At 37.7% G+C, this 25572-nt stretch overlaps 2 protein-coding genes across 7 annotated transcripts; one reads left to right on the top strand and one right to left on the bottom strand.

Annotated features, from left to right (window-relative positions):
* Positions 1-1944: 1944 nt before the first annotated feature.
* c1ql4a (complement component 1, q subcomponent-like 4) lies at positions 1945-19064 on the top strand. 2 transcript variants are annotated; one of them, XM_043224642.1, is made up of 4 exons: positions 1956-2073; positions 2160-2313; positions 2665-4160; positions 14167-19064. In XM_043224642.1, the coding sequence occupies exons 3-4, from the start codon at positions 3618-3620 to the stop codon at positions 14344-14346; spliced, it is 723 nt and encodes a 240-aa protein (XP_043080577.1). In that variant the 5' UTR covers positions 1956-2073; positions 2160-2313; positions 2665-3617; the 3' UTR covers positions 14347-19064. The 2 variants fall into 2 exon arrangements, with proteins under 2 accessions (XP_043080576.1, XP_043080577.1); XM_043224641.1 differs by having other exon boundaries at positions 1945-2313.
* zgc:153867 (uncharacterized protein LOC337226 homolog) lies at positions 17939-25031 on the bottom strand. Of its 5 annotated transcripts, none has more exons than XM_043224646.1 (7): positions 24677-25031; positions 22556-22583; positions 20959-21102; positions 20079-20252; positions 19855-19932; positions 19625-19665; positions 17939-18476 (listed from the first exon to the last, which is right to left on the bottom strand). In XM_043224646.1, the coding sequence occupies exons 1-6, from the start codon at positions 24851-24853 to the stop codon at positions 19637-19639; spliced, it is 630 nt and encodes a 209-aa protein (XP_043080581.1). In that variant the 5' UTR covers positions 24854-25031; the 3' UTR covers positions 17939-18476; positions 19625-19636. The 5 variants fall into 5 exon arrangements, with proteins under 5 accessions (XP_043080581.1, XP_043080579.1, XP_043080580.1 ...); XM_043224644.1 differs by lacking the exon at positions 22556-22583 and adding an exon at positions 22793-22820 and having other exon boundaries at positions 24677-25030; XM_043224645.1 differs by lacking the exon at positions 19625-19665 and having other exon boundaries at positions 24677-25028.
* Between the last annotated feature and the right edge of the window lie 541 nt (positions 25032-25572).

The raw sequence follows: 25572 nt of genomic DNA, 5'->3' as shown, positions 1-25572 counted from the left end.
GACTGAATACAAAAACGAGACCTTTGAGGTGAACATCCACTGGATCACACTGTTCCCGTCTCATTCTCATATATATCTATAGTGCTGTACCAGCCTGGTTGATCTGACACGCACAATATTTCCACAGCACTGTGTGGTAAGACTAAAACTACATTTTCCACCAAGAAAACTGCCATGCTGCTTCCTCTGTGTCATTCAATACAATTCTCGACATTTGTACATCAAGCAACACTCGATGAAAGCCGAACAGAGATCTATAGATGCATGATGTGAAACAACCATCAACGGTTTGCTTGAGTCATCAACGGTGGCCGAAAAAAGTACATCACCTAAAGACTAAAAAGGAGTCAGATGCAACAATTCTCAAGCCTAGCTTAGTGTATGTCAAAAAAAAACTTACTAAAGATTGCAGTGGAATTTAATGATGAATTCTAACCAAAATGGTAGCTGTGGGGTAAACTGTGCCAGATGTTTTGGGAATAGGCTGTGCTAATGGCTCAACTAAGCAGCTTAAAAGCTTCTCCTCCAAAAACAGCGTTGACACAACTTACCCCGCTCTGCCCTACATGGCAGGAGCAAGAGAAACGAGAGACAGAATGGTGAAACGAGACCTGAAAAGAAAAGCGAACGAGAGACAGACAGCTCAGAGACATGTGCATTTTTTAATATTAATCATCTCAGTAATATTTTAACAGCCACTAAAAATCCAATTCTCACTATATTGCCTATGTCTCCTGGCAATGATTATACACCCATTGTGGTTAAACCCGCACTGTGTGTGTGTGTGTGTGTGTGTGTGTGTGTGTGTGTGTGCATTTCTAGATTGACTGACACACGAGGTGGGAGTGATATAGTGTTTAACTCAACACTGTAACACACATATACTTCTTACTTGAGGAGCATCTTCCGCAGATTGTTCTTTTGTCTTCTGTCCACTTCTTTTGTTCATCTGTCTTCCGGCACTGGTCACATCGGAGAAAGAGGTGCAGAAAGGGGTGGCCGATGGAGAGAAAAAAAAAAACTGTCAATATGTATTCCCCCCACTACCACCTTCACCATTAAACTTTAAAAATGCAGATGTGTGATTAAGCCTGACAGGGAGGCAGACTGGATGAGTTACACTGAATTCTCAATGGATATGCTACCAGACCCAATATTTAAACACTGGTAGCATCTCAGTCTTCAAACTGACTGCAAGGCGATGCCATGCAAACTCTGTATGAAAGTGTTCATTTAGCCTATTTTATATGGGTCTTACATTTTTTAATCCATCATAACAGGCATATTTGTCAGGTATTTTAGGTTTAATGCAACATATCTGTTAGTTTGCAGATAGATAGATAGATAGATAGATAGATAGATAGATAGATAGATAGATAGATAGATAGATAGATAGATAGATAGATAGATAGATAGATAGATAGATAAGAGGAATAAAGATAGAGAGAAAGGGAGTGAGGGAGAGCACAATGGTCTCAGTGTCCTTCACTAATGAGCTCTGAAAGCTAAGGAAACTGAGGCACACACACAATGGCCTCGAAAAGTCACAGTATCTGTTAACAAATAGAGATGCTTCACCCGGTCATTTTTTTCTATTTCGAGGTTGTTGTTTTTTTGTTAATAAAATGGCTTGTTTTTAAAAGCATTAGTCAACAGGCTGTTGACGTGATAAACGATTAACATTTACACCACTTTCCCCCATTAAATGATGATTAAGTTGGAAAAACACAGCGGCTGTGTCTAAAAACCAAGAGCGCTGCCGAGTCAGACAGCGTCTTTGGGCATCGCGCGCGCGGTCTAGGTAGGCAGCTCAATGGTGTTTGAGACAGAGTCGGTGAGAGGAGCGGGGATGAGATGGGATGGAGGGAGGGAGGAGTCGACCGGATGGAGGAATGAGGGGGACAGTACGAGTGTGTGTGTGTGTGTGTGTGTGTGTGCGGAGTGTGAAAATCTCACAGGTGTCGGAGTCAGAAGTCCAGCGCTGTTGCTGCTTTATTATTTCCCTCAACAAAACGAACGGCTAAAGCGGAAGTTTCACTCGCGCGTGCGGTCAAGGTCCGAGGAATAAATAAGGTCAGAAGTGATAGTCGCAACTCAATTAAGTTAACTCACCGTATTTGACCGGTTAAAGCTTTTAAAGTCGTTATTCTGCTATTCAGTCTGTTGCTGGAGTAAAGAGAGTAGTCTTCGTCTGCTGAAGACGCGTATGAATTACGTTCACCTTTAATTTGTTCCGGAACTCAGCGAATGTAAGGACAGACAACAGAGGAAGGTTTTTAATTCTAAAGAGATTCCATAAACACCGAAGGGAAGGTAAGTGTGTATTTAATGCCTTTTTAGTGTACTTGAAGTTGCGCTATTGTATCATACTTCATACTGTAATGCAATGTATAAAAATGTATTAGGCTATTAATTGAATTATTTGTTTATTTGTGCATATTTCGTTAAAATACGTACCTCTGGAATTTGTCATTACGATACAATAAATAAATTAATAATAATAGATAGGCTAATAATAAATTAAATTACAGATGTTTGGATGCATTTTGTGTGTATATATATATATATATATATATATATATATATATATATATATATATATATATATATATATATTAAATATAGCCCTCACAAATTGTCTTTTTCGTGTTTTTCCTCCTCCAGTTCTATTTCTGTGGATTTTTTCCAGTCCTGCCAGAGCAACTACAGGGGTCTTCCATATGTCCCTGAAAAATTAATAATAATATTCTGTAGGATCAATACATTGTGGCTCATCAGGTTTCTATGCAGGGCGTTGGACAAATTTCGTTGTACCGGATCAGTTTATTTTAAAGCGTGGAACACTGGATGACACATTGTTTTGCCACATCTGTCAGGTGTTTTGTTGGACTTAATTTGAATTTTTGTTCTGCAAGCTGATAACTTCGTGATTTCGTCTAGCCTTTCATGAACAGATTTTTGAAATTGCCCAGTTGCACATCTTTTCTTAGGTGGACAATATTTTTTGTTTGTTGTTGTTCACTTATGCAAAAAAAAAAACAACAACCCTGTGTATTAGAGAATTCACTGTATAATTAATGTTAACATACTAGGGGATGAATGAAAATATTTCTATTGTTATTAGCAAAGGAATTCCAACACTTTAAAAATACTGTATTGCATTGTATTGCAAATATATTTTAGGTGACCAAGAGCCACCTTGTGTTTCTGTAATCATCTTTTATTCTTTTCCGTGCCACACCTTTGTGTTGCAGACACCACTGTTCCTATTTGTTCTTCCAGATCTTCCTGTCGCTCTCCACACTGTCCCACCACTAGTCCCATCACACCCTCTCATTTCTGTATGCTCCACGCTCTTCTTAGTCTCCTTGTCTCATCCATAAATTCATCCTCTATCCTTTTCCCTACTGGCCTCATTCCTCAGTAGATATCTGTGGCTCCTTGGCTGTTCTTTTGTACCCAAACGCAGATTTGCTTTCACACTTTAGCGAGTTTTTCTCTTAACTTTCACGCTGGCGGGCACCATTCCACCTAAAGGAGAGGAGGACTTTCTAACGCTTGCTGCCTCCCGGCTCAGCCGTCGCAAGCGTGTCATAGGAGCGGCCGTGGGTGTGGCCATGGTTCTGATTCTTCTGGTCACCATCCCTTTACTGGTCCACAGCACTAAAGGAGGAGGAGCCGGCAACACGGGAAGCCATTATGAAATGCTAGGAAGTTGTCGGATGGTTTGTGACCCCTACACCACATCTCACGGCCAGGAGCTAACCGCTGTTTCACCCGCACCTCCTGATTTTCCAAACCGGAAAGGGAAGTCTGGGTATCGGGGACCTCCAGGAATCCCAGGACCACCTGGACCACGAGGACCACCTGGAGAGCCGGGAAAACCAGGTCCACAAGGGCCCCCGGGTCCTGGACCAGGTGGTTATGTGCCGTCATTCTACAGCCCTAAGATTGCGTTTTACGCAGGCCTACGCAAGCAACATGAAGGCACTGATGTGCTCAAGTTTGATGATGTGGTGACCAATGTTGGCAACTACTATGAACCCAGCACTGGAAAATTCACATGCCCTCTACCTGGTATCTACTTCTTCACATACCATGTCCTAATGAGAGGAGGAGATGGGACCAGCATGTGGGCGGATCTGAAGAAGAACGGACAGGTAAGAATTTATCATTGTTTGTGGTTGAGGGAAATCTTTGGCTCAAGGATATTTCACCTAAAAATGAAAAATTCTGTAATCATAAACTCACCCTCATGTCATTCCAAACTGTATTACTTTCTTACTTCTGCAGCACAAAATGAAGATATTTTCAAGAATGTTTCAATTGATCGATTCATACAGTGGAGGTCAATGGGGTCCAAAACAACACTGAATAAAAACTCACTGACTTTTTTCAAAATATCCTTTTTGGGTTAAAGACATGCATACAGGTTTATAATGACGTGATGGTGAGTAAATGATGAAAGAATTACATTTTGGTGGCTTTATTATAGACATTACGTGTGCAGTCATATAAAGGAAGTAGTTTCTCTTTTCCTTAGTTAACCATATTGAGCTTTACCACTAAGGTCAACTTATAATAGTTGCATTATGAGTTTTTTTCTTATTAAAATTCCTATTAAATTATATAATTTATTGCCATCGCACTAAATAAGATGGAAACAAATTGGACGCAGATGTATTGTTTTGCAAGGATGATCAGGAGAAGACTAAAAAGAAAATTGTGACATTAATATCTTATCTGTGTGTCCAAACTATCTCAGCTGCATTGTCATATGTTTTGACAATTTAATAACATCATATTTACATCTCACTCAACACCTAACAATGTGTCATACGACTCAGCAGCCAGAGCTGTCATGGTGTGGTCTACTGCCAGTTAAATAATAAATGTGCAAAAAAAATTCACAGTTTCCACATTCATCCACTCATTCCCTTGACATTAATTAAATACAGAAGGCAGGAAATGAGTGAGACATGAAAAGGTTTATCTGTAGTGTTTTTAAGTGACTGTGTGACCTTTGTAGATCAACGCACTTCTGGACCTTTTTATTTGACAGGCTATCGTAACATATTCTTTTATGAACAGTTTTACGCAAGCACACTATAAAATGTTTATTTATATTTCACTGTGCAATGAAAGCCTGGTGTTATGTTGTAAAAAAAAACCTGGCTTAATACAGTGGACCACCTGTAAAAGCCATTAGAGTCATAGTAGTTTAAATTGGTCCAACCTGTACAGCTTTGTATTGTCATGCAAGTCTGCTTCCCCTGTTAAATCATTCATAACTCTTAGATTGAATCCCCTGCACGCTGTCCGTGCCCCCTTCTATTGCATGTTCATTGATTGCTCATTAATTATCTTTTTGGTCCACTCAATTACGTCCATTTCGAGCACATCAGGTGGCACTGCTTTACTCCTCCGTGGGGCCTGAAATGTAAAATGCGTGGACCGTGTGGGTTAACTGTTTACTACTCCAAATAAACGATATACTTTCTCAAGCCCTTAGAATGCAGTCAGAAGTCCATTTTACGAGTTTTGTAGATTTTCAAGAATACACTGGATCCAGATTTGTGCAGCTACCTCTGGAAAGTACAGAGCATGTAAAAGTGAAAAGGATGCTAGATTTTTTTGACAGATGCTGAGAGACTGGAACTCTCAGAAGTGTCATTCGAAAGCAGACAATGGTCCGCTGGGATTAGGAGGTTTATGTTAATTTGTAAAAGGTTATTTTTGAATGCTGACAAAGTGATGTTCAAACAGTCATGTCTACTGAAAATTATAGGCCAGTTTCCGTAATACAGCAACCACAGAAATTCAAAGGTTTTGAAGTGGAGAATCACCATTGTGCAGGTTTAGTCAAGATTCTACAAATATGCATATAGGGTTTTTCTTCATCGACTTTAGGTACATTTTTAATAAAACAGGCAGCTTATAAAGCAGAGCTTCATGATTATTCATAAAAAACACAATTTCAATTCAAACTCCCTTGCCATCTTATTTGAAGAAAAAAAAAACCTTGTCATTTCAAACCTCGCTACACCAGTAAGTGGCAACAAGTGACTTTTTGTCTGATTCCTTTTAAAGACAAAAGTAACTAGCTGAACACCCTTAAAAATAAAGGTTGTTAGGTTTTCGCAATGACATAGAAGAACATTTTTTGTTTCCCCGAGGAGCCTTTCAGTGATCAGTTCCAGGAGAACCTTTTTTCTTATCTAAAGAACCTTCTTCTCTTTAAAGAAACAATTTAATATCAATGGATATTAAAGGTTCTTTATCAAACCATTAATGCAAATAAAAAACCTTTATTATTAAAATACATTTTTGAACTTATCATTTTAAATAAAATGTGACATCATTAGTGTTTCAACTGTGTGCATATTACCTTAAAAGGCGGAATATTTCATATAAACTTAAGTAAGCTTGATATTCATATTTGTGTACATGTTTTGATTCACATACTTATTTTTAGTTTTTTTTTTAGTTTTTTTTAGTTTTTTAGTATTTTTAGATTTTCACTGAATCACTAAAATAAAAAAGACACAAATGCCTTTATATATGTATCTATGTTTATAATATGAAAACCCATTCTAAAAAATAGTATGTTTTCAGAACTGTGACATAAAAAAGCTTGAAACAGACATTTATAATCATTTTTCATGTTTATTTAATTTTTTGGATATTAATATTAGACAGATGAATTAAATTAATGAAAAAAGTGGGTTTTAAGGGAATTTAATTTATGCCCACGTCAATAAAAGTGACCTTTGATTAAAAACACTCACAAACTGTAAAAGAACAACACCGAACAGAAAAAAATAAGCGGTGAAATATATCATCGTTTTATCCTTCATTTTGAAAACAACTTTTGACACAGTCATCTCGCATCTTCATTGTGGAGGCCATGTTCAATATGGCACCCCAGTGGGCGGCCCACAAGCTCAAGTGCACAAGTGAATTGTGAGACAGGCTGAGAGAAGGACGCAAGGGTAGCCATGACAGTTAAGAGTATAGCAGAATCACCCAGGCTGCTTGACAGAAAGATCAGGGGAGGAAAGGAAGATAGATGGCTTAATAGAAAGCTGCAGACAGTGGGCAGAGAGACACGAGACTTCTGGGAGGCTAATACGCACGGACAAAAGTGAATACAAAGCCTCAGAAAGATGGAGAAGTGCCAAACATGTCATGGTTTGACAGGTTAACAAGGCGTCCAAAAGATAAAAAGACCAGATCCCGACATTAGCATTTGTTTGCTAATTATGACTGTCTGTGAATGTTAGGGTGCTAATTAAGAGAAAAAAAGTATCTCAGGTATCCTCTAGAGGGTGGTACGCGTGTTGCTGTACCTGGTTGCGGGTCTGTGTGACCATCTGTCTGTGCGCTGGTTTTGACAGCTAGTGAAAGCTGGTCTCTAGATACCGACTGGTGCGGTTGTGATGGTCTGCTTATTGTCGGACCTCAGACGTGTGAGGCTAAAGTGTCCCAAGAGTGTCACCGTTGAATGGTCCGTTGTTCCTCCTGAAATGAAAATGATGTAGGTGGATAATCATGGAAAGTCACAGGTCAGCGGGAATTAAAAAGTAAAGAAATGTTGATATCACTTAAATTACAGGTAGTTTTCTTGATTCGATAGGAAAAAAATTTAAGAATATTACATTTTCACTATGCTACTTTAATTACTTTTTTCCTATATATTTTTTTAAAGGTCAAAATTTGACATCACTATTTTGGGTCATACATGCTGTTTAACTTTTGGGAAATGTGTTAAAAGAGGGATGTTTTACGTAAAAGTAAATTAGAATGTGTAATTACATTGAAATAAAATAAAAATAAAAATGTAAAGTTTATGATGGAAACTGTAATTCAGAAACAATCTGTTTCATTTTTTGTTGTTGTTGTTTGTTCGTTTTTTGTATTTAAATAAAAAAAAATTCCAAGATTTTTAAAACATGCCACTAATTTAGGAGTAACCCATATTTCAGTGCCTTTTAGTTTATGCTTAGTACATTTTTGTTTATTTGTTCTGACACTGTACCATCAGTAGATGAATATGTTTGTTTTTTTGTTGTTTTTTTACAATAATTCATGTGTTGTAACAGATGGAAAGAATCAGTGGTCTGGTCATAATAGTCCGCTCTTCAATATTTAACGAGGTAATGTTCTTATTTCTTGTAATTAATTTGGTGTATTGCCTACCGAAGGAGATATTTTCATTATGAAATTTCATCATTGTACATTAGCTACTATATCACAGCGTCTGGGAAATCTCACGCAAGGAAAGATTTGAACTCATCATATACCGTCTTCAATAGTCCCAGTGTCGTTAGGGTCAAAAATTGCACATCTTTTAATAATAGCTTCTAATTTTCATGCTGCATATGTCACATAACCTCAGCCGTCTGATGGAATAACTGCACAAAGACATATGGAGAGATTTGTTAAAAGGATTTGATGCTGCTAGCGTTATTGGTGGCATTTTATTGTGCTTGTTGAATAATGGTTTGTTTGCCTTAATGCTAATGCGAGTCGAAATATGACACCAAGGTCGTGTGTCATCTCTGATTTAGCATCTACATGCTTCTTCCTCATCATTAACGTACCATGTGCTGTTAATCTTTTAAACTGATGATCCGTCGTGTAGGTTTCTAAACCCTCAGTCTAAACCTCTGTTCAAAGTAGACTAATCTACACTCCGTCCGCTCTGTTGCTTAATCGTTCCACCATTTCTTTTTCTCCTTTTCACCTGTCACACGCTCTTTTAATAGACCTCCAAAAGGTCGAGCTCTTTCACACGCTAGTGTTAAAAATGCCATCGCCTGTCTGTTAATGACCAGTACCTGCTCTAATAAATGTCTCTCGGTGCAGTGACATGTACATAGTCCGGTAGAAATATAATGAGTGTCTTTGGTCGTCTCTAATTGTGGTGATCCCTAATTGCACGGCCTCTAATTAATAAATTGTTTTAAAGGAACGCTCCACTTTTTTTTTGGAAATAGGCTCCCCCAGAGTTAAAAAGTTGAGTTTTACCATTTTGGAATCTATTCAGCCGTTCTCCGGGTCTGTCGATTGCACTTTTAGCATAGCGTAGCCTAGATCATTGAATCCAATTAGACCAGTAGCATCACATTCAAAAATGACCAAACAGTTTAGACATTTTTCCTATTTAAAACTGTGTACTAAGATGGATTTTCCAGGCCGATAAGACTAGGAACTACACTCCCATTCCAGCGTAATAATCAAGGAAGTTTGCTGATGTATCATGTCCGCTGTGATGTTACACAGCGTCTGTGGAAAATAGTACCAATGATTAGTTCCTAATGATATCGGCATAGAAAATCGAAACTTTTCATTGTCTGCCGGGAAGGGAAATAGTATAAACTGATTAAAATTGAGTCAAATGGAATGCATAGGTGACACCCTTATTCATTTTTACATGGGTTCAGTTTTTAAAGAGATTGTTTACCTTAAAATAACAATTCTGACATGTATAATAGACGTTTTTTGACAGCCAGTGGGGACCAATTGGCTAACTGCAACTTCTTTTGTGTTATATTGATTTTAACAATAGCATGTGGGTGGATTAATGGTCAGAATGTTCATTTTAGGTGAACTAACCCTTTAAACCCTTTAACCAGTTGGTTATATCCATACAGCCACGCTCACGGAGCCTTTAAGCGGTGTTATAGTGCACACTTGGACCATTAGCATGCAATGCCTCGCTCGTACAGTATGCCAATTAAGCATAACTCTCTGAAGAAGAGAAACAAATTTTATTCTTCCTTTGAGGCAAAACGGAGCTATTCAATAAATGTTCCTCTTTTTTTTTTTTGCTTTAGTCTTTACCCTCCCCTCGCGCGTGCTGGGTCCCTTAGGTAAGTTTAAGAGCTAGTTTTCCATTGTCTCTGCTCTAAGAGGTCTGTATATCACGGAGAATGAATCCTGTCAGTTTTATTACCGCCGGAGCACGGCACCACTGATAAAAACAAGACTTCATATACCCTTGCATCTCACAAAATAGCCTTGCTTGATCAGTCTGTTACCCGAACCTCCCCCTCCTATTTTCTCCTTCAACCCTCGTCTTTCTCCTCGGCTTTGGTTATGTCTAAAACGCCGGCCCCCCTCCGTCCTTCCCCTCCCTGTAATGAAAAGGCCTGGCAGAACAAGCCCCCAGCAGGCCCGAGGGTCCCTGCTCAAGTCAGCGTGGCGCTTCACAAGTAGTCGGCTCCCATGTCAATATCCATCTCCAGTGCAGTCAACGGTAATCCTAAAATGCCTCTCTCCCTTTCCCTCCAAGACAAGCTTTCATATCACTTATATTTGATAAATGCCGGGAAGCATCTAACAAGCGCGCTTTGCGGGAGATGTCTAAACCCCGGGCGCTCGGATTCGGTGTAACTGATCCCAAAAATACAAGACGAGAATCAATGGAAGCCAAGAAAGGTCTTAAATGGTGTTTGCCGGATGTCTGCTAATTAAAGTGACCGCTCGCGTTGTCGTATCGAACACGGGGGTATGCCGGAGGGAGAGACTGCCCCTTTGCTCACTTAGCCGAAATAATGAGGAGAATGACATACACTGTGCGTCAATAGGGAGAGGAGGCCAGGCCGTCATTGTCAGACGTGGAATGATGTGCAAGCACCTCAGTTTTACGGCCTTTTTTGATCTTTCAGTTATATTTCAGTTTTCTTAAGTCCAGGTATGGCGTACTTGATGTGTAATATAAAGAAAATATCATTGCTGCGCTGATTGGTGTTTGGCCGCACACACCAATGACAGCGTCCACCCACTCGATATTTAGATTATTGAGCGGGCCTCTGTGTGGATTACTGTATGACAGAGTCTGGCTGTTAGATCTGGAAGTGAGAGACCGTGTAGTTGTTTCTGTAGTTACGTGAGATAATAGTTGGAAAAGGGGCTCCTCAAGGGACTGGCAACCCAAGACAACAGTTTGATGCAGGCTGCTCAGGGATAAGGCAAAAATGCTTTTCATGTCATACATCAACACAGCGAATATCTTCAGCTGCAATCGTATGATTTTTAACACGTTTAAAACGTCTAGCTATATTAGTGTTTTCCATGATCAATTTTAGAATGATGTTCACACAATCTTAATTTAATAACTGTTACAGTTGAGATAAATGGCACCACAATATTTTTTTGGATAGTTTTTGAGTAATATATGTGACCAGTTAAATAGCAAAAATGGTATTTAATTATATTTAATACATAATATATATAAGTACAAACACATACATGTATTTTTAATATATTTATGTACTGATATAACATTTAAAAATATAAATATATAAATGTATACATGTAAATATTTACTAAATATACTGTATGTGTGTGTGTGTATTTATATATACACATAATAAATATACACAGTACACATATGTCAATTATGTAAACACAATTTTTGTTTGGATGCGATTATCCAAATCATCATTTGACAGCACTAATTAAAACTTTCATAATGACTATCTTCCCTATTATTAATATTCTCAGTGAATGTTATGCTTTTTATTGCTGTAAGGCTACATATCAATTATTAAACACATAAAATAACTGATGTAAATGCAATATTGGTTGATAACTTCTCATTCATTTTTAAGATGTCTCTACACAGCTTGTGAAAATGTGCAAGGGTATTTTTCAAATTGCAAATGACAAATATCCATCACTGCTATGCAAAATCAATTTAAAACTGATATGTTTGTCCTACAGCGCTGCATCGTAAACCTCCCTAACATCATTATACAGATTGGTATTCAATAAGGCATCTAAATGGCGGTATTCTCCGTTCAGGACATCGTGCGGATGTTGACAGTATCGTGATGGTAATAGAGTGGGGTTATTAGATTATGGATATGGGAGGGAGTTTATCTCTGTCTGGGGTCAGTGTGTTTTATGCGGGATGTGGTTGTGGGTGTTTCTCAAGGGAATAACACACCCAATAAAACAAGAGGCATTCAAGTGAGTGATGGCATGTTGTATGAGGATGTTTACTGACACCATGCATATCATTGCATTTTTTTCCTACGATAGACTCGCTCCATATGTTTAGGAAACCTGACAGAGATTGAGTGGCTATAACACGGCCGAGCAAAATGCCTGACAATCACTGTCTGTCATCTGACACCTGTCTGCTAAAACATTACCCATTTTTTTCCATTTAGAATACCTGAGCATAGATCAGATACTACGAAATGATGTCTAAATCGCATTGCAAGGATATGCGGTATATTCGTTTTATCACTTTTTAATTGCATCTTTACGCAGACTGTCTGACTGATCTCAATTTAAATAGCAAAAACTGAATTATTATTTTTAGTAGTAGTAGTAGTATGCTATTTGTTAATAATTTGTTTAATATATTTAATTGATTTATTCTAGTTAAAATAATAATATATTTACATTTAAACATGAACATAAACTGGATTATTATTTTATTATTATTATTATTACATTAGTTATATATTTCATTTATTATAATTAATATGGTCAATGTTATTTATACTATTTATATAATTATTGTTATTAAAACTAGGGCTCTCAAATGATTCTGATTATTCGCATCCACATTGCAAGAATATAGAACTATAATGCTGTATATTTGTGTCTGAACACTTTTTAATTGCATCTCTATGCAGGGATATACGTCTGTCTGACTAATCTCAATTTAAAATGTTAACAAACAAGTTTGAGATCCACTGCTGGGAGTCAATACAGCTGATCTCTCAAGCAGAATTTCAATGAGTCCGTGTCTCATTGCGGTTTGCGTGATACGTGCGCTGTTGATTATATTCAACAGGTCAATAATGGAAGGGGTGTAGTACTGTTTTAGCTTCACCCATATAGGTCCGGCTACACGATACGGCAGATAAATAGGAGAAAGTGTGACTGCTTTCACAATTGAGGTGGGGGTCAGCAGGTTATCTGCAGCCCTGTCCATTTAACCCGGCCAGTATCATTTAATAATGACTCCATTCCATTGCCATAGAGATGATAAAACAAGAGCTCTTTCATGTCAAGAGAGCATCTGTGTGTTGAGATACGGCTATTGCAGTATTTCCACATCTTTTTTATAGGATTAAGCATTATAACATCCCCATCGGCAACACTATCAATGTTTACTAGAAGTATGTTCACTTTAAATATACGTCGTTTTATATAGCACTGTTTCATTGATATGAAAAATTACAACAAAAAATGCATTTGCTACAAAGGAGCTGGAAAACTATGAAATCAATTACAATTCATTATTTTAGCATATTAATTGAATATAACAAATTTTAATTAACAGCATCTGAAGAAAAAAACATCAAACTTTTTTGTCCTAAAAGGATTATGAAAAGATTGTGAAATCAATTGCAATTCATTATTTGTATCTATTAAGTTAATACAAACACATTATTTGTAATTATTATTTATTAGTTTATAACATTATTTTTCTATAGCTTTATTGTTCTAGTTTAACAAATTGAATGGTTTAATAGTGGTCTTTGAAACATTTTTTTTCTTTCCCAAGTCATAAAATGATAAGTATCTAATTTTAAAAGTAATTATTCTATGTCTATTAATTATTTTTAAATTGTAATTATCTTTTTTTTTTTTTAATTATTATTTAAAAACTAAATAATTGATCTGTTTTAATATTAAAGCATGTTCTATTCTCTATCTTCGTATCTATTCATTTATGTTTAACATTAAAATAATTACACCTATTAATTTCTTCCTCAATATACGAAATGCATGCATTCTGCCCATTTATAATAAATTCCACTGCCTGTTGCATATCATATCAAACAAACAAAGTCTCAGTTTTACCATGACCTCTGTAATCTTTTCTCATTGCAATGTTCAGATCTTTCTTCTTTAATATGTTGGCCTATTTATACATTTTCGTGAAAAACTGGAATTATTCGAGTGGCTATTGCATTTTTAAATCTACATGTCGCACTTCATGTTACTGTGCTTTAATTAAGTTCTGCTGTTTGGTCCAGTGCTGGTTACTAAAACCCTTCGAGTACTTATGAATGCATCATGCACACTTCAGTGTCATTCAAGTATGCTGGAGCACTGAGAATCTAGGTGTAAATTGTGGCGATCTTCTCTGCGTCCTTCCTCTAACCGTGGCTTCATTTCTCCCGTGTGTGACAGGTGAGGGCCAGCGCTATCGCCCAAGATGCTGATCAGAATTATGACTACGCCTCCAACAGTGTGATCCTGCATTTAGACGTGGGAGATGAGGTCTGCGTGCAGCTGGACGGAGGGAAAGTCCACGGAGGAAACACCAACAAATACAGCACGTTCTCCGGCTTCCTCATCTATGCTGACTGACCTGCTCTACGCACTCAGATGTACTGTGTACGAACACACACACACACACACACACACACACACACACACACACACACACGCACACACACTCGAACACACACTCATGCAGTTACCTACACGCACCGAACAGGCTCGAAAGAAATGGACGCGGTTCACACGGAGCAGAAGGGCTTCACAGACAAAACGCCAACCAATTCCTTTCATAAAGCAGGAGGATTTCCGACACGCCGTTTGTATGTGTGTAAATTATAACTATCTTACATTATACACTACTCCCAAACCTAAATTAAAATGCATATAAATATATGTCTATATCTATCCTGGACAGTGACGCGCTCATACTTTCACGTGTACTTGTTAGCGTACTTGTCTCCATTTTGTGTGTCGGACAAAACCAGAGATTCAGGCTCACTAGTCGACGAGCTGCATTTACACATGGCTGGACTTGAAAGAAAATAAGTGCGTAAAATGTACTTTTGATTCAGGCGCAGCTGTAGCGTGAGACGGGCATGTGTGTACGCACGCGCACACGTCGCAGGGGTATCGATTCGTTTAAGTCTTCTCGTTCGGTTCACGTGACTTAAAGTGACCGCTGCCTTTGTGGAATCGGAAGGAACGTAATTACGCACACAATGGCTCGCTGCAACCCGAAAAGATAGATTTCCAATCGCTCTTAATAATCTGGGCCGGGCTGGAACGTTAATATATTGATTTACGCTGATAAGGCTCTTCGATATTCAAATTTAAACCAGTACGATGTTTAAATCAAGGCTTGTTACCTTGTGTAATAAAGTCTAATAAAAGATGTTACAATGTAAAACCTTTAAATCAATATGAAAACGTTACACCCGTGACAAATAAGTAGCGACCTTTTTTATACCAGCATTACGTTAAATTATGAATTATTTATATACAAATTGTAGATTTATTGATTTTCAGGTTTAAGAGTGTAATAGATGAGCAAAACTGAATTAAAGAGAATATGTATTTGCATTTCTACATCACATTTAGGAAGAGAAACATGGCGGTCAATACATTTTCGCAGTGATCAGTGAGTTTGTACGTGTTATATTTTAGATTATGTTTTTTATGAAAGTTAAAGATGTATAAATCAAGCTCCATACACCTACCTGTTATATCAAGCTCAGTTAGCTTTATATTTTATTTTAAAATGCCTGAAGTATGAATGATAGATCTGAAAAATCCCTTTTAAAGGTTATATATATATATATATATATATATATATATATATATATATTGTAGTACAGATTCATAACCTGTATTGATTTATTGATTTATTTTAAATACAGCACTAAGAAGTTGTTGATCTAAGTCAAGCCATGTGCAAATACACTGATACAAATATACAAAATAACATGTCAAAACATCAAAAACATTTCCCATTCATAAACAATTCAATAATAAATAATATTCAAATATCTCTGCCTCATTTTTATGTAACATTTGTACAGCCGAACATAGAAAACATTGCGCGTTAGGTGGTTTGTAATCAAAGCAAACATTTTCCACTTTTTTTTTTTTTCAAAAGAAAGTACATTTAATATCCTATAAGCATTTTATTATAGAATTATTTTTACAGTTTGTAGAATTATTTATTTTCGCATTTAGAGAAAGTAGGTGAGCAAATGTTAAATTCAAAGAAATGATTAATTCATAAATGTTTTGCTATCAAAAGACCTTCACGGCGATTAATATCATGCATTCAAATATGAATTAAGGTTGCTATTTTAGGACAAATCCTAAATAACGAAAAGGCAAAATGTTTGAAATGATAAAATGCAAACTGAATTTAAGCTTTAATTTCTAATCTAAAATAAATTTGTACAGCTGACTATACAAAAACCCACAACATGTTAGGTCTATACTAAAATAACATTGCTTCTGTCATGCATGTTCTATGAAATGTTCTCATTTCTAATGAAAATTCAGTGTCTTGGAGAGAGAGAGAGAGAGAGAGAGAGAGAGAGAGAAAAGAAAAACAAGCAAAACAAGAACATCGACATGAACAATACTAGGATTCTACCTGTGCATGTCAGGGCTAAAGCGAATAGAGAATCCTTTAATTAAAAGCGAGAGGTAATGACATTCCGGCCTTAAGGCTTTGGTGAATCTGCAGCCTGTGGGAATATGTGGGGGATCTCAGCGTGTCCGCGGCCAGCCTCCTCGCGCTCTCCTGCCAGATTCCAGTTGAAAGTTAATTGGACGGGGAGAGGTCTGAGGCGGCCTGCGCTGAGGCCCATTAGTGATTCCCCTGTCGAATGCAGAGCCACGAGGATCACAGACTCACAAATAGGCAGATTAAAATAATCAATACACTTCACTTGCCTCCAACACATTCGCACAAGTGCGCCCAGAAACAGACCTGCATGCACATCCACACAGATCCGCGCAAAACGAATTCAGTAATTAGTGGAGGACCTATTCACCGCTGGTGTATGATACTTGGCTCTCTGGCTCTCGCTCGGAGAGTGTATGTGCTGTCTAATGAGGGGGGAATACTTCTGACTGCTGCCGAGCGGAGAGAGAGAAAAGGTCAGTGAGCTGTTGATGGGCTCTTCTCGGCACACAATGCATCACGGGGTATTTCAGCCAACCCAAACAAACCCTCAGATTACATCTCGTGTGATGTTCTTTTAGCTATAGAAAAAATAATAAGAGGTATGTGATCAGACACGAAGATATACACAGACTCGAACGTCAACAAAAATAAGACGACAAACTTTATATATGTGCATTTTAAATATTTGTTCATTTCTAATGTATTTTTTTCCATTTAATAATCTTAAAATCTAATTTAACTGAATTTTCAGGATCATTACTCCAGTGTTTAGTATAACAATCCTTTTGCAATCATAATGATGAACATTTTTACTGTTATAAATATTGAAAACAGTCATCCTGCCTAATATTTTTATAGAAACAGAGGTATGTATATTTTTTTCTTTTCTGTTTTTATTTAAAATATATTTTATTCACTTAAAATCACTGTTTGTATATCAAAAAAGTCAATTTTAATAAATTTAGTATTTGAATAAAAGTATTCAAAACTGTTAACAGTATTAGATATTCGTGTACAGGTAATGAAAGACGCAAAAAGTAACTAGTTATTATTCTTTTTACAACTGAAATGCTTTAAATTAAAAAAAAAAAAAAAAAAAAAAGTTGAGTATGAAAAAACAGGTTTGTAAAACCCACTATGTCCGTCTGCCTGAGATTTGCCCTTATAAGCAATTGAGACAAATGAGTCCCAAAGACACTAAACATCTTAGTGCCAACAACATTTACCTTTAATTTAAATCACTGACCTGAAACCAAATAGTGATCATTTGAATTTCATTAGTCTAACTGCAAAAGCAGTTCAGCAATTTGCTCTAATTCCACTTCAGACAGCTTGGTTTTTACAATTAACCACAATCAATTAAAGCAACCGAGGGTGGAGAGTTCAGCTTTCAAGTGGAAAAATACTGCCATCTATCTGCAAACAGGAGAGAGGCAAGTTCAACTTCCTTAAATTTACAACTACAAGCGTTTTTATGCACTTTCCAAAACAAAAGAAAGACCAGTCAGTCGGTTTCTGTTTAAAATGTACTTTATTGGACAGTGAGAACATTCCAAATTAATTAAAATGTTATTGCATTTCTGATCCATAATTTCTCAATTTGAAAAAAGTTAACTTATTATGAAAAGGCCAAAAATAAAAGTCTGGCCAGACACGACATTTCTACTACAGCACGGTCCAGCAGAGATGCCTGAGGATACACTGGATATTGCATACACACTGCTAATGTGCTGTATCGAGAGGTTTTATTGCAGACCAGTCAGCACGCAAGAGATCTTTTTCATATCGCTATATGGTTTGAATACCACAGGACAGAAGGTGGACCTCTCGGGGAGTCAAATGGGAACTTAAAGAAGATAAAGGCACTTCTAATAATAATACCCAAATGAGTGCAAACACAAGCGAAGGACTGCAGCCATTAAGCAAATGAAGGTGACGGAATGAATAGGAAGAAAAAAAAAATACATAAAGAAATTATTACACAGAAAAGAAGACAAACGAATGAGTTGTGGTCTTTATCTTCAACCGCTCATGACCATGCGGACGAGTTCTGCAGAAAAATAACAAATAAAACAAAGTTAGTTTACAATTTGTGCCAAAAAGGGAATTGACCCCAACTACAGCATGCAGCACCAAAAAATAAAAATAAAACTATAAATATAAAAAAAATAAATGAAGTTCTACTGACAAAATCCAAATTCTTTTAAACGATAATTAAATATATAAAAAATTGCTATCAAATTATTAAAAATCACATGCAAAATAAGTGTTTGCATATGTATTTTCTGTGTAGTCATGTATATATGAATGCACACACGTGAAAATATTTACATGTCTGTATTTGTATAGCTTATATTATAAATTAATTTAATAGGCAATTTTCGTATCTCACTGCAAGTGCTCACGCAACCTCATCAACCCTTCAACATCTGCTGTAGTTGGAAGCCGTTCCCCAGTTGTACTCGTTCATAAGTGTTGAGAAACAGGGCGAGAGCAAGATCATGGCTAGCTCCTACTAAACCACAGCTCAAAGACTTAACCAGGTCTAGGTTTCAAGAAAATGTTAAAAAAGCTCCTTCTGGTTTTCCTCTACAGGGCAAGAGTGGAAATGGTTTTTATAGCACAGCTACAGTAATGACAGATCGTAGAGTTGAGCTATGGATCAGCCTCCATCAGGAAAAGGGAGAGAAAGATCAGCAAAAACAGCCAAATCACTGCAACTTGATTGGTTAGTTAATAATGAAAGCAACCGCACTGCTTGGTGAGCACAGGGAGGGAGTGCGCCGATGCTAGAAGACAAATCTTAAGACTTCTTTTAAAAGCAATACGCCCTGTTATGCTACGTCCCTTGACATGCGCTCAAGTCTGAAGCAGTGCAGTCGCCCTTTGCCTCTGAGAGCCGTCGCAGGGACGGTCACATGCAGAGAGCATGCTGCAGCCAGGGGCCAAAGGAAAGGCTGCTGCAGAGATAGGGAAAGTCCAACCGTATGTCAAAACCTTCAAACTACATCCAACCAGGCTCTCTAGCTCTAGACGTCATGAGGCACAGCTACCCCGTGAAAGGCTAGATTTGATCGAATTAAGCAAAATGAGGTGTAGAACGAGCAATCATGTGCGCCTGAGAGCTTTAAAGAAAAAGCCTGGATGGATCGTTGCTTCACGTGTTACAAATGTTGAGGACAGGAGGTAGACGTATACCCGAGACATCTCTCAGCCAGACATGATGTGGCGAACGAAGGCTGTGGAAGATCAGTTACAGTTACGGCATGCTTTCAGGATCCAATTCTCGCTTAACATTTTTTTCCATTGTGATGCATAAACAATACATAAAATAAATCCCCAGCAGAAAGCTGTATATTGTATTAAAAACGTACTGTTATTAACTTAACATTCTTCAGACAAAAACTGTTCAGACTCGACGGTTTTACCTTCGTAATTGATGCAACCGTTAGCATCTTCGTGTCCAGCTAGAAGCGTTTCTACCTCCTCTTCGGTCATCTTCTCTCCTATAAATAAAAGCCCTGCATAAATGTTTGGCGAAAAACATGTACGCCATATTCGAAATGTTCACTTCAACCGTTTCTACAATCATTTGGCCTAGATGTGGAGGAGTGGGCTATAAATATCTCCTCGGGAGACCAGGCCGGCTTACCCAGTGTGGTGAGAACATGGCGGAGCTCAGCGCCCATGACTGTGCCGTTGCCTTCCTTGTCAAATACTCTAAGCCCCTCCACGAAGTCCTCGAACGTGCCCTGGTCTTTGTTCTTAGCGATGGCCTGGAGCATGGGCAGGAACTGCTCGAAGTCCAGCATTTTATGGTTCATTTCTGTGGAACAAAGAAGCTTTAGTCAGACAAGACAGAAATGATGTCCATATATACACAGGAAAAGAGAACTACTATCATTATCGTAGGCTCAAGAATAATGATGGGTTAGTGCAAAAGAGTTTGGGGTCAGCTGAGACAACGGCCCAGTGCTGTTGTTACTCGATGTTTTTATGCTTAAACTTTACACCTTTTTCCAACAGTTTAGTGTTTCACTTTACAAAACCTTAAATTGATGGACTGGAGTCATAAGAGGTTATTTGCGAAGTTTTTAAATCACCAAGTGATGTATTTATTGATGTGTATTCATTGAACTAAATATAGCACATTTTAATTTTTGGGTGAACTACTCCTTTGTTGTGTTACAAATCCTGTTAGTGCGGTTGCTAAAATGGTGAGAATATAGTTTTAATAGTCTTAAAAAGTCTAAGCCGTTGCCAAAAAACATCTAATATCAATTTTAAAATAGTTTTATACCAATCTAATTTGAATACATTAACATATGCTGCTAAATTTAAGCTTTATATTTTTGTTGTGAGGTCAGTAAAAATATTGGCAGGACAAGCACAAGATCTGAACAACCAGCTGAGCAGCTAAAAATCTGTACTGTTGAGCCCTGAAATATCATCTTATGTAAATACAGATAAAGACGAGATATGATATTAAGGCAATGATTATACAGGTCTTCCATTATCCAGTGTTGTCCTACCTTCTGCCTTTGGGTTGCCCAGGACTTTGAGCACCTCTGCATTGACGGGATTTTGGCCCAAGGCACGCATCACATCCCCACACTGGCTGTAGGTGATCTTCCCATCTCCCGTCCGGTCGAACAGGAGGAAGGCTTCTTTGAATTCTACACGGAGCATTAAAAATATTATTGAAACAATCTCGAGACACAGACAGGAGGACAGGAAAAGAGGAGGACGGAAATACATGCATGATAAAAAAAAAAAAAAAAAAAAAAAAGTGAGAAAATAAAGATGATTGATTTTAGGCTCCATGGAAAGTAGGACAAGATATATTACGCTTTTAATTGTAAAGATGTAATGACAGGCCGTTCCTTTAAAAAGCCTGACTTAATTTAAAGGGCCCAGTGGATCAGAACAAAGAGAAATACTGCACCAGCCATCTATATTAATGGCACTCTAGGCTATTTTCTGCGGCCTCTATTCAGGTTAGACGAGGCAAGCTAAATGACCACAGAAATCTTATCCATCCACCTTAAGTCATTATACACCTCAGTACTCAGACCTTTTGATCAAGTTAAAATGCTAGTGAAATATTCAAAACACACCAAATAGCTATTTAAGCAAAACTTCAGGCACACTTCCTGCCATTAACCTGCATGTGCTATTTAGAGCACACCGTCTACAAATACTATATTCTACTCTATTTTTTCTTTAAAAGATAACATTTACCAATAATAGGAAAGTATTCTACACAAACACACAAGTTTTAATTAGCATTTTGCAAGTTATTCTAGTCTTTACTCCTATACACACACAACTTCCTAAATTAAAAAGATAAACATGCAGCATGTAATAAAATAAAAAGCTAAGATTTATTTCTTCTTATTCTTTTAAAAACAACCCAAAAGCCTAAGTTTCCCTTATTGAGTGTTTAAACTGTTACAAAGGCATGTGGTTATAAATAAACAATTTTTTTTACTCCAAGCCAAGAGTTCTCCAAAAGAACTGAATGTTATCCGTTAGGACAAGCCCTTCCAAAAAAAAAAAAAAAAAAAAGCCTCCCATCTCTGTAATGCTTTTCCTGCTCGGTGGAATGTGGCTGTTCCCTTGCATGCCTTAAATTGAGCCTTTAACCATATATGGTATGAGAGGAAAACGGGAGAGTGAGCACTATTATGTCAACCTCCTTTGCTTAAACAAACAAGAGCAAAGATGAACCTAAATGGCCATTTACCAAAGAAAGCTCATGCGACCGGTAGTAACAAAGATTATAACGCCAATATCCTAGTTTCAGAGCTGATATTTAGACGTTTAAGACGGCGAGACTTCGCACTCTTTTGTTAGCAGTTTCAACACTTCCTGACTCTGACACACCCTCTACAGATATGACTGTCCACGCTACAGAAGAAACGCATTGGCTGATAGGCCTAAGCTACAAAAAGGCACTTCTACTTTTCAAACAAACCAAATTCAGATTAAATTTAGGGTTAACTCCTGAATGCACTTCAAACGAAGGAGGCAGGTGAGGTGCAACCAGACACGCAAACAGCAGCTTGTCGTCCTTAACACCATGCAAACTGAATCACATCAGAACAGAAAGGTTTTCAATGCACTCACCGTGTATTTGTTCCAAGTTAAACTCAATCTGGAGGTGACATACAACAGTGGCAAAAGGAAAACAATACAGAGGTAAGGAAAGAAAGCAGGAGGAATGCAGGGACAGAGGAACAGATGAGCAGAATAACATGGACGGGGTGATGAAAGCAGGCCGTCTACAAGAAATGCTGGGAAACGTTACATATACAGAGTAACAGAAACAACAGCAACATGCATCTGGACTAGACGCAAACTCACCAAGAATCTGGTCCTCGCTGAAGTCAGACTGTTTGAGACAGAGCGACATTCAATGAATATGAAATGATGCACAATAGCAAAGCTGTGAAACAGATGGGGTTTGTAATAACAACACGTCTACGGTCCATCAATGCCGTCTGGGTAATTGTTTTAGGCCGCACGAAAAAGTTAGATAAGTTTTGCTTGGCTAAAACTGACCAGCTAATACTGTCCGCTAACTCACAGCCGTGCTTCCAGGTGAAAGATGGGCTAAAACACAGTATTTTAACGAATGCAAGTTAGCTGTCGTACTCTTGGGTTTCTGTAAAGGAATTTCCTGAACATCTTATAAAGGTTTAGTCACTTTCTTGCGTGCTAAAAGGCGTAAAACTCGGTTAGCTAGCATGAGACAGGCTAGCGACAGATTCTTAGCACTAAGCGTGTATATAGTTACCAGAGCATGCACTTAGTAATGTTTATTTAGAAAAGTTCTACCGAAACCTAATTTTACATTAAACGTTTATCAATATGCCTACCATATCTGCAGTGGCTTGTTTTCCGGTTGTGTGTTGCGGCGGGAGTGTGAGAAGACTCGCGCTAGCTCTGCTCAGTTATGAAGGGTAGCGATATCCGATTCGTGAACGAATCATCTCTCTGAGTCGAATCTTTTTTTAGAGAATTAGCTGAACCGCTTTACCAGTATGAATAAACGATTCGCTTGGAGTTGAACTTATTGAACCGAGACAGTGTTTATCGTATTTTACGTGTCTATCTAATTATCTATAAACCCATGAATTAACTTGTAAGAGCATTAGACAGTATAGACGTAACGATATTTTAAGATATTTTAATTTAATACGATACATTCGGCTGAATCGTGGTTGAAACAAACTGAAATGGGACTCTTGAAATTACATCATTAAATAATAAAGTAATTGTATTAATAATTAGGTAGGTATTAATAATGTTAAATGTGGAACGCGTCATGACGTAAAGAATCACCGAATCGCTTTTTAAAAACGAAAGGTTCGAAAGAACCGATTCGCAAGAATGATTCGGACTTCCCTTCACTACTGTGACGGGTGGAGTATTCTCATTACACACAAAGAGTGACATAAGTGCACAGAGACACTCCCAGCCTAGATCACTATAACATAATGATTGACTGCACATAACTGGCAAAGCGAGTGAATTCAATGCTGATGATTTATACGTTTGTAAAGCCATGGCGATTAAAACATTTGTTTTAAGGTTAAATTGTGTAATTCAATGCTGCATTCCTAAACACATGCAGATGTAGGATCTATATTCATATATGGATATTCTATCTGTGAATTGTAGAAATAACGAATAAAATGTATAATGTCAATTCATCAAATACAGGATGTGCATGCTAAATTCCTACCCAAAATCCATTTTGTTTATGTTTATCTTCAAGATATGATCATGGATTGCTATGCCGGTTTTAACCTAGATTTGACAATAAAGTATATAACAAAGAAGAATATGCATTATTTAGTACATTTAAGTAAAATTGAAGGTGACAGTAATGCAGCTCAGTGTGGAACAGCTACATCAGTGCCCCATTTCTCAATCCTGATATAGCTCTAGTATTCTCTCAAGATTTGAGAGCTGGGTTGACACAGTTTTCCATGTGCAATGCTGAGGTAGTCAGATGCTGCATAAAAAAGAGATTGCTGTGATGTTTTATTCACAACGACCTAATATCAAATTCAGATCTGATTCTTGCGCTGCTGCGTGTCAGTATGTTGCCATACAGAAAATTTCTATTCTTCTATTTCTATTTCTCATTCCCAGTGCTATTTTAGTGAAGCATAGAAAAGCTGTTGCCATAGTAATGAAGAATAAGCCATTCTAAACTCTCTGTTGCAGGACGTCGCTTACCTCTAATGTGCTGGGGTCAAAGGGGGAATCAGAGGGGCGCAGCATCCGCGGTTTCAACTCAGGAGCTGGTTTTGGAGGTGAAGGCGCCGTGGCAGGGCAAGGAAACGGTGGTCCATGCCTCGGTAACGTTCCCCCGGATGGAGACTTTTTAATTGACGGTTCTCGTTTCGGTGCCATCTTTAGACCTTGAAATGTGTCCTTCCTCCCTGTCCACTGCTTTGCAAAACACCGAAGAAAAAGCTCTGTCAGATGAATTGCATGTGTGTCCTCTGATTATAGGAAAAGAGAGAAGAATGAGCGGGAGAAGAGAGCAGGTAGCAGGAGTAATCTAGGATGAATTCATGCAGTGGATGTGCATGCAGTGAGAGTGGAAGAGAGTGTGCGTAGGAGTGCTGTCTCACCGAGTCTGTTTCACTCTCTCCGCTTGTATTTATATGTAGGTCAGAATCGTGTTCATATGTGGGTGTTAGGGTGTTTGTGTCACTGACAGACAGCAGTATCAGTATAAAAGAACCATGTCAAGACCTCTGGGTGTGTGTGTGTGTGTGTGTGTGTGTGTGTTGTGGAGGAGCTAGATCTGCTATACGATTATTTATAGGTATTTCTATTTTTATTCTCTTTTATTCTCTCTTTCATTTCTGGGAAATATTTCTCTCACACTCAGTTTCTTGGTAATTGCAGCCTTCCTCAATGTTTCCTTGTGCTGATTCTGTTATTATTATTTTACATTAGTTTTTTTTTTTTCCCACGATATTTAGATGTCATGGTCTTGCTCATGTGTTAACTTGATCATTTAGTCAACGAGATATTTAAAGGTATTGTTTGTGTATTTTATAATGAGTATTTATGAAGTAGATTATATGATGGGCAAAATTAGAGCGACGTCCACTTCTAAT

The sequence above is a fragment of the Puntigrus tetrazona genome, chromosome 23 (genome assembly GCF_018831695.1).
Source record: "Puntigrus tetrazona isolate hp1 chromosome 23, ASM1883169v1, whole genome shotgun sequence".
NCBI classification, from domain to species: Eukaryota; Metazoa; Chordata; class Actinopteri; order Cypriniformes; family Cyprinidae; genus Puntigrus; species Puntigrus tetrazona.
This window is presented reverse-complemented; position numbering and strand designations above follow the sequence as displayed.